The 15,386-nt window shown below is 35.1% G+C and overlaps 1 protein-coding gene across 1 annotated transcript; it reads right to left on the minus strand.

The window, feature by feature from the left end:
- Positions 1 to 24: 24 nt before the first annotated feature.
- LOC132141739 (GTPase IMAP family member 4-like) lies at positions 25 to 14,299 on the minus strand. The gene is made up of 3 exons (XM_059551401.1): positions 14,173 to 14,299; positions 10,275 to 10,901; positions 25 to 77 (listed from the first exon to the last, which is right to left on the minus strand). Exons 1-3 carry the CDS (start codon positions 14,297 to 14,299, stop codon positions 25 to 27), a joined length of 807 nt encoding a protein of 268 aa, XP_059407384.1.
- Between the last annotated feature and the right edge of the window lie 1,087 nt (positions 14,300 to 15,386).

Consider the following 15,386-nt stretch of genomic DNA (forward strand, 5'->3'; position numbering starts at 1 on the left):
ATACAGAATATACCCTGAATACTTTCACCAGACACCTGTAGATCCTCCAGAGGATCCTGTGATCTCCATCAGTCCATCTGGAGAAATAAAGGAGGGAGATTCAGAAATATCTTATTTATAAGTCTTATGCAATGACAATTTTTGTTTGTTTGATTGTATTTTTTCTGTTTTAGACTCACCAAAGAGGGTCTCAGTGTCCATCAAAGTCAAAGTCTATACGCGTGGAGCGTAGCAATTCATCTTCATGTGTATGTTGTTTTATTCTGTACTGTTTTATTCTGTACTGTTTTATTCTGTACTGTGTTTAAAGTCCTTCATATCTTTGTAATATAATTCTGAACACATTCATTCAGCATCTCCTCTGGTTTCTTCAGTCTCTGTTTGATTTAATAGCAGCTCATACATCATTATTATTTAAATGTGTTTGCTTGTATATTTCCTGCTTCAGGATGCATTTTTATAAATAACATTTAAAATAAAATTTACTCTGTACTTTTATTTTTGATACTTTGGCATTAATTAAAAAATGTAAATAAAATAATTGGAAAAGGAGCCTCTCATACATGATTGCAAAAACATCCCTAATTATCATAATAAGTGTGAAATATCCAGCAGAACATCTGCTTACACAAATCTGTTCTCTAAACATCTTATAGAAAAAGATCATAACTTTCTTTAATTAGTTTGACTCAAATTCAAGTTATTTTTAGTCCAGTAATGGTAAAGGGAGGGGCACTGATATTTCTGCATGTATAAAATAAATAAATAAATAAAACATAATAATAACAAATGTTAATCACTGCTGCTACAGAAAGACAAACACACTCATACTTCAGTGAAAACTTCTACAGATGAAGCTCATGTAACATAATTCCTGACATATTTTTTTTTTTACCAAAGACCTGATAATGAGTGATTATGAGCAGTTTCTGTGCAATGAAACAGGAAGATGAGATGTTACTGGGCGTGTCCATTTTATGAATATCCAGTATTTCCTCATAACTTCACTGTCTTGAATATGATCTGCTGATTTCTTACTTAGTCAGTGTGAGGTGTTTAGGGGAGGGACTTTCTCACTCTTCAGAGCGTCTGATTGGACAAACATCAGCATATCACCAGATCATGCATATTTGTGACCCTTTTTCTATGAAAATAGTGTGTAAATATGATTAGGATTATGTGTCAAAAGATATTATTAGAAAAAAGAAGATCTCAGAGCTGATAGACACACTAAACTGAAGAAATAATTCACTCAGATCATTTATCAGATAGTTGCAGACAACTGAACTATGGCCTAATCCTGATTTAGTCTGAACCCAGTCTGTGAAACCAGGCCTTAATGTCTTAATCGTTTTCCAAATTTTGCTTCTCCTATCGGTAATAACTTCTACAATACTGTACATAAATAAAGGCTGATCAATCACTGTTGATTTTTCCAGAGACAGTACACTAAACGTTTAGTTTTTGTAATTAACATGTTTAAGTACACCGCAAACACTTCAGAAGGATGCAGAACAATTCTAAGATCTTTGAGAGCTCTTAGAGTAACTTCACTTTTAATTTTCACTTTAATTTTCACTTTTAATTTTTTTTAATTTGAAATAAAATTATATATAATATGTAATTTTTTGTAGTCATTACAGTATATGCTGTGACAGATATCATGTGTGTTACAAGCTTCTGTTTGAAAAGAGCATCCATGTGTACGCAGTGTATGTGTAGAAAAAAACGATTACAACATTATAGAACAATCATTTATGAATTCAATTAGCCTATTTACTTTACATATACATCACCTTTCTCATCAATATGGTTAACAGTAAAGATTAATAATAAGGAAAAGAAGCACATCACAAATAGTCTATCGTTAAATCCTGTCCTACTGTAAATAAACAGAACATCTCCACTTATTAACTACCTAATCATGTACCTTAAAGAAGCACAAATAAAGATATAGATGCAAACAGAATACAGTGACGTCATCCTTTATTTTGATAAGCAGTTATTTTATGACCCAGAACGCGTTGGTGAAACTAATGCATCTAGCAAGAACTTAATACACAAAATAAACATATATTCAAGCATTTAACATTTATGAATTAATTAAACATCAGTAATGAACAAGACTGCACAAATTATAGCGATCACGAGGAATGTCCACGTACAGTAAAGTGGATAGTGTACAACTCCACATCAGTTATATTCAGGTCTGTAGTGCCACCTGCTGGCGCAGTTTTGTAACTTCTTAGAGAAAATTAAGTCATTATAACGACAAATCTACTATGTCGAGATAACAAGAAAATTAAGTCGTTTTAACGAGAAAACGACATTCGTGGCCTGAAGGTGGCACTGCTGGCCTCCTGTCGGCAATGGCATGTACCCTTTCAGCCAGAGCTGGGCCACATGTGGCAATGACGGCACGGTGGGGATCCTGAGAGAACAACATGAGGGCCGATTGTTGATGGGAGGAGTGTGGCCCAGATCAGTCAGGTGATATGTGGCCCAAATCAGGCTAAGATCTGGCAGCATATTATGAGATCAATGATAAACAAGATAGATACAATATTGCATGATAATGGTTAAATGATCACATACATTTTAAAGAAGTGTAGTATTGTTAAAATGTAGTCTTTGAATAGGCAAGTCAAAACAGAATGAAACATTATCATTTAGAAATTAAGCAAATCAGGCAAGTGCATTAAACTGCACTTAATTATGATTTTATTAAATTTTATATTACTATTCTTGGTCCAAATAAGAGAGAGAGTATTTAACCATTATCATGTAATATTAATTTGGTTTACTATGGGACACACACTGATCTATAATAGAGAGCTGGGCCCATCATCTTTATTAGTATGCTATCATGCACAAGCATTAAATAAAATGATCATGAAAGTATTTTATTTTTATTTATATCCTGTATCCATGTGATACTTGCTGCGAGGAACAGATCCAAATTCAAACCGCATTCATTGGTCATATGTATCTCCTTCCTCTGTAGCTATAGTAACTATTTAAAAATGTCCCTTTAAGAAGTGTTACATCAAGTTTTACGGCAGCGATATCAAACGCTCATTGGCTCTCGTCGGTTTCGTCAGAGATTGTGACATGCCGTGTTTCCGGTGGTGCGTGTTTTGAATGAGAAACGCGTGTCTTGAGGGAGTGGATCGGGATAGTATTTTCAGCGTTTAACAACTTAAATTATGCCCTGCTCCTCACACTACTATTATATTCTGCCAGAGAGGACTGAAACTGCAATGTATCATCATTTGGACTACTGTGGTACTGCTCTTTGTCACATCTGTACTAAATGATTATGATTAAGTTACATGTATCTATCTGTTATCTTTCTCTTATAGATTGTATACTTTATACACTCACTCTTTATTGGTTGATTTGTTCTTTATAAAAATAATTCGAAAAACCACAGTTTTTTTATTGCACAGTTACATGATGTGTTGGTTTTAAGTCTGATTTTATATTCAGTTTAATGTACTATATTGGCATACACTGACAAAAACACTTTTGTCCAAAGTGACTTACAGTGAATTCAGGCTAATAGTTTTCACCTATCATGTGTTCCCGGGAAATCAAACCCCCAACCTTGCGCTTGCTAAAGCAATGCTCTACCACTTGAGCTACAGGAACACTTCAAGACTATATAAAAAAAAATAAGTGAATATTTCACTTACAACACTTACAGAAAAGAAAATTCTGATATAATTAAGTAAAATCAGTTGTTGTTTTAAATACATTTTACTTGTTTGATGCATTGCTGGTAATTAATTTTAATTTAATTTTACTATTATAATGTCAAAATAATACGATGTGTAGTTAAGAGTCTTTTATTAGGAACAAATAATGCAAGAAATAGCCAACACACAGAAAGCTATGATGCTTAAGATCACATTAAAATAGTTTAAACAGCTTAAGCAATAGTAAACATCCATGTTCAATGGCATATTAAACACATTACAACTCCAACATTGGCAGTTCTATGCATGGATATGACAGCTTCTTAATCTCGTGTAATCAAAACATGACTAACAGACTGCAGTTACAAATAAAACCTGTTAACTAAGCCCCTGACCCCCTTAGCAAAAAGTAGTATACTTCAAGTTTATTTTATTAAGTTTACTTAAGTAAAGTTCAAGTATACTTTTAAGTATACTTTATGTAGCAAGTATACAAAGTGCTCTAGTGTTCTAGTAGTATACTTGTAAGTGTACTGTTTCAATACTGATTGGGAGTAAATCGGCCCACTTTCTAGTATATAAAATATACTTTTAAATATACTTTAAGTATGTTATACTTAAAGTATATTTAAAAGTATATTTTATAAACTAGAACGTGGTCCGTAGCAAACTTTGAGTACACAACTAGTTTACCTCTATGTTTGTAGTTTGTACTGCAATTATAATAAAAGTGAACTTGATTTACTGATAGTTTACTAATTAAATAATTTGTACACTTATACTGCAAGTATACTCCTAAGTTTTCTTTAAGTGAACTTTATATCATACTTTAAGATTACTATGTCCTTCTTTAGGATATAATTTGTATAAATTTTGTTACATGAATATCTGAGCATGCAAAACATACAAAGAAAGAACAGTGTATCTGCTTGTAAACAAAAAACATTTCATTCTAGCTTTCATGCATTCTTTTTTTAAACACGTTAATGTGGGTTAGTTACAAAAAAAAAGTTGATAGATGCAGGCTATACACACTTTAACTACACAGAAATCCTTGCAAAATACCAATCAGACAACGGATGAGGAGATTTCGCTCAAGAGCAATTGATGACATGGCTGAGAAGAAAATATTTAAGTGTAGGTATTATTATGGTTTTTATGACCTAGATGTACATTTTACCAGTTGTTACCTACAGTTTATACAAACATTATGGTCATCGACCAGTGATTGATATCTCAAACATAATAATAGCGGTTAGACGTTAGACGTTGAAAATAAAAATCGGGTTGACGTCAAGCTCCAACGTTCGGCAGATGCTGAATTTTGGCTGGAATAAACACCCCCCATCCCAAAAAACATAAAAAACTGTGAAATGCATGGTAGTACACGTATTACCATCACTTATTACTAACCAGATTGATTTTATTTCTGTCAGATGTCTACAGAAGTTCTTTTTAAGAATCAACAGAGGTTTAGATGTTGATGTTTTATTTTAAAATGGTCACCATTATTGTGATCAGTGTTTGTTTTAGTTGGGTAGTTTGACTCTTGGTTTAGTAAATTTGTGATTCCTGTAATAGTGTTTACCAAAACACACAATTTGTTATAAAAGGAGCCATAAATTAAGAAAAGGTGATACAGTTTTCATCATCATGAAGAAAAATGATTGAGGAAAAATATATTTATTGTCATTGACCCAAAATGGTTATTTATTATTAAGGAACAATCAGACATTCTGATTTTTTTTTTGTGAGAAAAAGCTTTTGAGTCAGATCAACAATCAGCGTATGAATATCAACAATGGTGACATGCTTCATGCAGCAATGCATGCTGGGATAGAATAAAATGCATGGCTCCCAGCATGCATTGCTGCATGAAGCATATCACCATTGTTGAGATTCATACGCTGATTGTTGATCTCTGTGTGTGTGTCAGCATAAGTTAATTTTATTTGAGCTCATGTTTGTTAAAAGATTTTAACTGATTGTTATAATACTGCTGGATCTCATGTGGCAGAAACACAGGGTTCATAATATGAATGTACTAATGGAACAACATAATTGTTAGATTAAAAAACAACAGCAAATCAGGCTATTTCATGATGATTATAAAACCATTAACAGGTAACAGCCATCATCTGATATCATGTCACTTTAGCTTTCTTTGATGCTGCAAATGTGGTGGACAAACAAACTGTCACAGCAGCCACAATAGCCAAAATATATAATAAGTGTTAAGAGCCCAACTAATGGAAACACTAATCACTGTTATGGTGTTTAACTGTTATGCTGTTATGGAAATTAAACACATTAGAGTTAAACCTCTGTTAATTTTCAATAGAGCTTTTGTAGACGTCAGACAGAAATAAAGTCAGTCTGGTTAGTAATAAGTGAAGCTGGTAATGCTGTTTGTGGAGGTGTTTAATATGTCCAATGTCTTCCTGACGTCACATTGATGTACTGTGCCTGCTGGATGGTGTTCTTTTTCTTCTTCACTTGTGTATTTTTGAAAAATTTTTGCACAGAAGATGCATACTAGCATCCTCTACCATAAAAGAATGAAAACACAGATTCTAGGAGTATAGCTCAAATATATTTAGACTCTTTGTAAGTATAAGTCAAGTATACTTAAATGTAATTTTAAGTATATTTCTGAGAAGTACATAAAGAGCATTTCTGAGAAGTACATAAAAAGTAAACTAAAAGTATACTTTCCTATTTTTTTCAGTTTAAAAGAAGTATACTAATAGCACACTTGAATAAACTTCTTTTTCGTAAGGGCCACCCCCCAAAAACTCCTTGGCCAAGGGAATTTGGAAAGGTTTTTACACTAATAAAAAACCTGAAAAAGAGATTCTAGAAATTTCTAAATGTAAAATTATTTTTTCAAAACAGTTTTATCAAATGAGGGTAAATAAGTCTCTCACTTCTGTCCCTTTTAACCAGTTTACAGCAAAGACAGAACGAAGGACTAGATGCACATGAGAAATATTCTGTAATTAAGAAAACAGACAAAAGAAATTGCTCTTTAAAACCCGATTAGTAACTTAACTCGTTTGAGTAAACAGATTGCCTTGATTTAAACCATGTAAGTTTTAAAACTTTGCATTCAAGTAATTAAGTGATTAACTAAGTGCTGATTGTGAATTAGTGATGAACAGCTGCTGTTAACAAACAGAATCACTGAAGAAAAGAGAAACACAAGAACTACTACAACTGACTTCAGACACAGCCTGAACAGACACAGATGAAATCAACTGAAATAAAATACATGAAATCTCTCAAGATCTGATTAAACAACCCCACAAACAGCATCACCAGCTCCACTTATTAATAACCAGACTGACTTTATTTCTGTCAGACGTCTACAGAAGATCTTATTGAGAATGAACTAAGGTTTAGATGTTGATTTATTGTTTCATTTGAAGTAACCATGTTAGAGATCAGAGTTTGCTTAAGTTGACCTCTTGACAGTTGGTTTCTGTTTTAGTCCCTTTTTTTGGATGTTATGTGTGTTTCTAAAAACGTGTTAATTGTAATTCAAGAGCCCAGAGGAAATATCATCAGCAGTTAAACTGTACATAGGTGTAGGTTGTTATACTTTATGTTGGTGATGATAATCATCACTTATTGATCTATATTGTGTCTAATCTGATGAAACACTGTAGATGTTGTGCTATTAGATTAAATGCTAATAGTTTAGGTGATTCTAAGATCCATTGGATCTGTGATCATTAGTTAATATAAAAAGGATTTTCCAAACAACTTGGTTTTCTATAGTTTTAAATAGTCACACACAGAGATCAATAATCAGAATATGAACCCCAACAATGGTGACCATAAAAAAATGCAGCAGAGCATGCTGGGAGCCATGGATGAGTTTTGTACTACAATAGTACCCAGCATGCACTGCAGCATGTTTCTTTTTTTCTTTTTTTTTCGTCACCATTGTAGTGGTTCATATTCTGATTATTGATCTCTGTGTCTGACCAGTTTCTGCCATAGAAAAAAGATATTTCTGTATGATAGTCTTTGGAAAGTACATTATATATTAAATAATCATTACAGAACCATTGGATCTTAGTATCATTATTACACCAATTAATAATACAGCACCTGTTTCACCAAAGATAAGACACCACACGGATCAAAAATGAAAGTTTTCAGATGAAGGTGCCATGTATTCATTGCTTTGTCTTTGTAGTCTAAAGGATTCAATTGATTTTAATTCTGTCCAGATCCAAATTATGATGATCTGTCTTCATAATAAATGAATATTTAAAATAATAAATTGTGTTTTAAAAATCTGTCATGCCCTAGGTTTGTGTAATGTAGTGAGATATTATGTGTAAGTTTGTAGTGTTGTCAGCTCCAGGTTTTCAAGGTTAGCTTGGCTGCAGTTTCACTGTGTCCATCTGTCACCAGAGGTGTCAAGTCCAGGGGTCAGAAAGTAAAAGTCCTGCCATATTTTTGTTCCACCCATGAACTCAGCAGCTGATTTCACCAGAGGAGGAACCAAGTCATTCCTTTCAAGTCAGTGACTTTTACTTTCTGACCCCTGGACTTGACACCTCTGGTTGTAAATTAATGGTTGAGAGCTGTAAATTAACAGTACTTTACTGGCACCCCTGCAGTCAGTAAATTACTGTTATTTAACAGCACAATTAATTACAATGTGGCTCTTTCCTTTGCAGTCTCTTTCTTTCTGTGAAACTGAAGAGAAGCACTTTTGTGAAAATATAATTATAGTTTTATATGGCATTATATGGCAATAATTGCATTTTTGCATTTAATATGGTTTTGAAACTGTAAGAAGTACACTAAATGCAGAAAAAAAAACATTTGAGATTTTTTTATTATTCTGTCAACTAGAATAACATTTGAAAGAAGTACAACAACAGTTAACATGCACTAACACACAAATGTTTCCATTTACAAACTTAAGGGGACGTTTCTCAACAACAGTAAAGTAACGTGAAAACATTTCACATTCCAATATGTGCATATTTCTCTCTCCTGCTACCTATTTACAATCCAATAAAGCATGACAAGTTGTATTTTTCATCTGAAAGTAAAAGCTTATGTCAGTAAAAGGACAAGCCAGGATCACTGGAAAATCAAGGTTCAGTTTGTTTTCTTGTTCGTGTCATCCCCTGTTTCTCTTCTGCAGACATATTTTCTTGCCAATAAATACACTCCAAAACCTAGCAGAGCTGCTCCTGCCACTGCTCCTCCTGCTGCTCCTATTGCTGCTGCCTTTGCTGCAGTTAATGCAAGTGCTCCTGCTTTAGCAGCTACTGCACATCCTGCTCCTCCTACTACTATTCCTACTCCTCCTCCTACTGCTGCTCTAGTAACACATTTTTCCTGGAGGATTTTATCCTGAATCTCCTTATAGTCCAGCTCAGTGTATTTCCTTGTTTTGTTATTCTCTCTCATTTTTTTTATCTTCTCCAGAAGATCCGTGACTTGAGATTGATTTCCATTGACATTATTAAAAACACAATAACATTTTGAACACTGATGAACTACTGAAGACAGTAGTGAAGATTTTTTTATATAATCTTCTATTTTCACTTTTAACTCATCTCCATGAGTAAAGAGCACTATTGTGTGTTCAGAGACCTTTGCTCCAAAATTATCCTGGATACATTTCACAACTTTTCTGCTCTCCTCTGTGAATTTCACATCCACTCTAATCACCAGCAGAAATGCATCAACACCATCAACACAAGCAAATATCTGCTCTATTTCGGGTTGAACATCTGTAAACTCCTTTTCTGTATCAGGGAGTCCTACAGTGTCAATCACATTTATTGTGTGATCATTTACCACTGTTTGTTCTATTCTACAAATTTCTGTCACAGACGAGGGAGAAAAATCTACTTTAAATGCTTTTTTGCATCCACCCAGGATGGTGTTTCCTGTTGCACTCTTTCCTGCTCCAGTCTTTCCCAACAGAACAATATTCAGATCTGATTCTGTAAATAAGAAAAACAGATAAATTGATGAATAGAAAGATGGATAAACGATAGCATGAGATATTCAGTACTTACTTGAATGTTGTTTGCTGCTTTCTTGCATCTTTCTTGTTAATTCAGTTTGAACAATTTATATATTTTCTCCCTCTGTCATGATAAAGGATAAAAATGTAGAAATTATTAAAATTTAAAAAGTGCCTTATTATTTTGATACCAGCATAGGCCTGTACAAACAGCAATATCAGTTAACAAAACTGATCTATCAAATATTATTTTGTGTGATTTAGAACTACAAAAAAATAAAACACACACAAACATTCATTTTAATTGTTTTATTGTTTCTTTGCTTATTAACCAGTTTATTTTCCTGACAGTAACCTTTACAAAAAAAAAACAAAAAACAAAGTTCAGTTACTTGTTTTATGTGTGAATGACAATGAAAATAAAGAAATCAAATGATATTAAAATAAAAAAAAACAATAGTAATCATTCTCATCATAAGCATGGCTTAATTAAAATGTGCAAATCTTACGAAGAGTGTCACACCAGAATCTTCTTGAAAGATACAATACAACAACACATGCAAAAGCAGGACCTATTATTTTCAAAGTTTTTATCATAGCTATTTTTCTCTGAGTTTTCTTGAACATTGCACTGGTGTAGTATTCTCCTCTATTTTTCTCCACTATTGTCTTGGTCTTCTCCAGCAGTTCAGTGACTTGAGCTCCATCATTCACATTGTTTAACACATAATATCTTCCCCCACACTCATCCACTAACTTATGCAGTTCTTGGTTTTCCTTCAGAAATGTAACTATTGGTTTGGTTAACATGTCAGCTCCTGTGAACAGCACTATGGCAAATCTCTTAACATCTTCTCCAAAGTTCTTCTGAATCCATTCGACTGTGTTTTTCTCTTCTTCTGTGAATCTGTCCAGTTTGATGACCAGCAGAAACACATGAGGACCAGGAGCAGACATCTGCAAACTCTTCTCAATCTCAGCCTTTAGATGTTTTTCACTCATGGATGTGTGAAATAGCCCAGGTGTGTCAACCACTGAAATCTTCGTATCTTCCACATTTCCCTCATGTTTCTCAGACTGTTGAGTTGTAGATTCAGAGTAGAACCTAACTTCAAACACATCTTTGCCCAGGATGGTGTTTCCTGTTGCACTTTTTCCTGACCCGGTTTTACCCAGAAGAACAATCCTCAAATCTTCCACTGTGAAACAAAGATTAAAATAAACTAACCCTTTTCATTTCACAGTTGAATACAGAATTTATAACTTCATGCTTTATTCGCATTAAAGCAGAAATCAAACCATTATCTTTGTATTAGACTTGCCACGATATCATATTTCTCGCACCTGAACAGCATATGTGTTCAAACCAATTACACCATTAAGTGATGTTTGGACACTAGGTGATGCTATGGGATAATTTACAATGTGCATTGACTTTCTCAGAAACACTTGTTTTAATCAACAAATTATGACTTAATTTCCTAGAGCAAGAAACAACAACAACACCACAAATAAATAAATAAAAACCTTTAAGTGGACGGTGTATTGTACGGTGTCTCACTAACTTTAACTCTTTGGGGACTTGGGATTTAACTTGAGACTAGTTTGTGACTTGAAAGGAATGACTTGGTTCCTCCTCTGGTGAAATCAGCTGCTGAGTTCATGGGTGGAACAAAAATATGGCAGGACTTTTACTTTCTGACCCCTGGACTTGACACCTCTGACGTAACTTTGCCCAGTGGGGTGCTTTTAGAACGTTGTTGTTAAGAACCGGTGTGTTTTTCAGCGTTGCTATTGAATACAGTTGTTATCTGGGAATAAGCATGTTGGAACTGAACAATCAGAATCAAGTATTCCAGAGAGCTGTGTAGCACCGTGTCTTCACCGGACGCAACAGTTGTTGTGTGGCGCCGCGACGAGCTGAGCAGATTGCATGACAATAAAAACGTGCTAAAAAAAGACCCGCCCAGCGCAAGAAACATCAACACATAACACGTTTGATGAAGGTGCGCTGCATTAGAGAGACTGACATGATGAAGAACAGGTCAGAAGAGGGTACATCCTTATAAACAGCTGAAATGTTTTACCAGTACTTTATATTCAGCAATATAGCATCAGCCATGTGTACATGAGGGGAATATATATCACATACATATATAAGAATAAAAGTCTATAGCCTACTTACTTGATCTTGGTTGTGCTAAAGTCTCGTAGTCTCAGAACCCGATCTGCGTCGCACAGATGAGGAAACAGCTTTTATAGTTTTGGATTGTATGTGACGCACAAACAAAAGAAAAGCCACTCCTACTCATTCCTTATAGTCATGCCATTTCTTGTAAATCAGCCACGATAGCACTCTATACTGATGTAACCGAGTGAATGAGATGAGTGACATCAGTGAGCACCTATCAGTAGGGAGCCCTCCCTATTTAAGAGCTGGTTGGCTGTAGCCTGGCATGCGTCACGTTCGTCTCCGCCTCCTTCCTTGTTTACAGTGGCTGTAGGTATGTGCGGTAGCATATAGCAACTTCAGTTTTTAGTTTATTGTATGTACGGGACTAATTATTAGTGTTGTGTTTAGCCTGTCTTTCTTCTCCGGTTTCCCTCGGCTTGTCGCGGTGGGTGCATTTGCTGGCTGCTCGCCTTTCAGGTATGAGTGAACTGTTGGTGGAAAGTGTATTGTTTGTTTTCATGTGGGGGTTTAGGATCGGCTGATTGTTTTGAGTTATGTGCAGTGTCCCTGTAGTCCAGCTGAACAGCGGATTGCATGATTTGAGTGTTTGAGTATCCGTGCTTGTGAAAGGACGAGCACATTGTGTGAATGCATCGTCTACGTCCGGTAAGTGTTATTGTGTATATAACTAGTTACAAGCTGAAAACTTAGCAATTGAGGCATACATCTTAGTGTTTCTCTGTATTTGGTTTAGGATTTTCCCTCTCGTCCGGGCGATTTGTTTTCCTGGTGGTGCTATAAAACGCTAGTATAGCCCCGTCGATTCCTTACTTCTGGATTGAGAGAGAGCATCGTATTTTCCTGCTCTGCTGTCGCTACCGGGTGCACTACAAACTTGTTGCCATCGGTGCTGAGGTTCCACGGGTGGAGGATCTCTTGTGGTGGTGGTGGTGGTGTTTTCCCCGAACGTTTGCAGTGATTTTTCTTGAAGTCCTTGCTGTGTGTGTGAGTGCCTTCGGTGAATTAAGTTTAGTGATCCCTCCTCCCGTGGTTTGCCTCAGCCCTGTTAGTTTGTGTGTCTTTTTGATTGTGTCTTTGTAACCAGTGTTTTAGTATAGAAAGTGTGTGTGTGTGTTTATTCAGATGTGTGTTTTTGTTTACTTGAGTATGTGTGTAGCGTAAAATCTGGCCAGTACAGCTCCTGATTGCAGTTATTTTTAATGTGATGATGATTCTGCTTTAAAACAAACTTGTATTATTAAAATACTTTTTGTACATTTTCATATCCACGTCTCGGCCTACCATTATTAGAGAATCGAACCTGAGTGACCTAGTAATAATAACCTGAGTGTTGTCTATTTCCCGGGGCGAAATTCCCCGGGTGGCATAGTCGGAATCCTTTTTATCTGTAATACCACTCCCCCACCCGCCACACTGATAAAGTTTTATGTTTAATTGATACAGACCAACATAATCTGATCTCGTTTTCTCATTACTTTTCTTATCGTAACAAAATGTGTTTTATAAATACAGCTACAACATTCTGGGAAGAACTAAAAAGTCAAGGGTCAGGAGCCCAACTAAAGCAAATACTTATCTCCATAAGTGACATCAAACTTATTATTTTCAATAAACATCATAATATAAACCACTGTTAATACTCATTAAGTACTTTTTTAGATGCATTACAATAAAGTCAATCTGGTTAGTAATAAGTGCAGCTGGTGATGCTGTTTGTGGGGTTGTTTAATCAGATCTTGAGAGATTTTATTTATTTTATTTCAGTTGATTTCATCTAAGACTGTGTCTGAAGTCAGTTGTAGCAGTTCTTGTGTTTCTCTTTTCTTCAGTGATTCTGTTTGTTAACAGCAGCTGTTCATCACTAATTCTCAATCAGCACTTAGTTAATCACTTAATTATCTTTTTAACTTTAACTATGTTTCGTGTTACTTTGACACTAATTGACCTATCATACACAAAGAGGTGTGTTCAGGCGCATTGCTGGTGTATTGCTATTTTAAGGAGCTGAAAATAGACTGCGCCATAGACCAACTCAAACCTGGTCTAAAGTCTAAAGTCAATGGCGCAATATGCTTTTGTTATTTTACAGTGTGCGTTGGTAGAAATGCGTCGCAGGTCCAAAGTGCATGCACAGGGATGCGCATCACACAAACTTGCCAAATATTGAAAACAAAAGGATTACAGTGTAAAAGAATATTATTGTGTAGGCTACATTAATATAAAAATGTAATGATGAATAGTCATTGCGTGTATTAGAATTAGCCCAGTCAACACACCCATGTGTGTTCCCAGCTGGGACCCAGCTAATTTTGTCCTCGGTTTCCATGGTGGCCCCACATGGGTTAGCCCAGATGGGTTGATGATGGGCTCTTCCCACTGAGCAAAGTTATGTCCAGTTGACATCTTGTGGACGTCTTTTTATGTCTTTGCAGACATTGAAAAGACGTCCACTGAGGAGCCAGAATGAAAGTTTTTATGACGTCTTTTTGACGTCTTCTGTACGTCCGATTTAGACGTTCACAGAACCTCCTTACAAGGTTTAAAACTAGTTCAAAAGTGGTCAGTGGAAATATTTCAACATCATTTAAGGTTCATTTAGACATAATTTATATTTTTTCTGGACCAAATCAACACTCTCAGGATGCATTCAATTTAGACTCATGTTATTTCAATGTAATTTCCAGACACTGTGTTTGTCCTAAAATCAAGAAAATAAAATAATCTTCATGAAATAATGGAATAATTGACGATTGAGCATGTGGTAAAATCAACTGCAAATCAAAGACATTAAATCTCTGAAGATCTCAGCAGAGGAGGATCAATTTACATCATTTACATCAACTGGACGTAACTTTGCACAGTGGGTTGGTGTGCTCCATATCAAGCAGAGGTGTCAAGTCCAGGGGTCAGAAAGTAAAAGTCCTGGCATATTTGTGTTCCACCCATGAACTCAGCAGCTGATTTCACCAGAGGAGGAACCAAGTCATTCCTTTCAAGTCACAAACGAGTCTCAAGTTAAATCCCAAGTCCCCAAAGAGTTAAAGTTAGTGAGATAATTAAGTGACTAATTAAATGATGACTGTGCATTAGTGATAAACACCTGCTGTTATTGAAAATTACAGAGGATCGGATGATTTATTGTTTAAAATGATGTGACCATCATGGAGATCAGTGTTTGATTTAGTTGGGCTCTTGACCCTTTTAATAATACAAAGTAATTTGCTTTTAAGCACTTGCGGTTGTGTTACATAGTAAACATTAACACATTGCTGAATTGCTAAATTAAATTGCTCTTTTTTATCTAAAACATTTAATGAACACCATGAGGGTGTCTCTCTTTGGTTTGTTGCATGATGTACAGCTATTTCTGAATTACAAAAAAGTCCTATTAAACAAATATTATTGCAATTCTTAAATATTGGGGGAAAATTATACAGGCTCAGGATTTTAAACATGAGCACTTATCATATGATCCTCAACAGTGGTGACA

Source organism: Carassius carassius, chromosome 6, assembly GCF_963082965.1.
Source record: "Carassius carassius chromosome 6, fCarCar2.1, whole genome shotgun sequence".
NCBI lineage: Eukaryota > Metazoa > Chordata > Actinopteri > Cypriniformes > Cyprinidae > Carassius > Carassius carassius.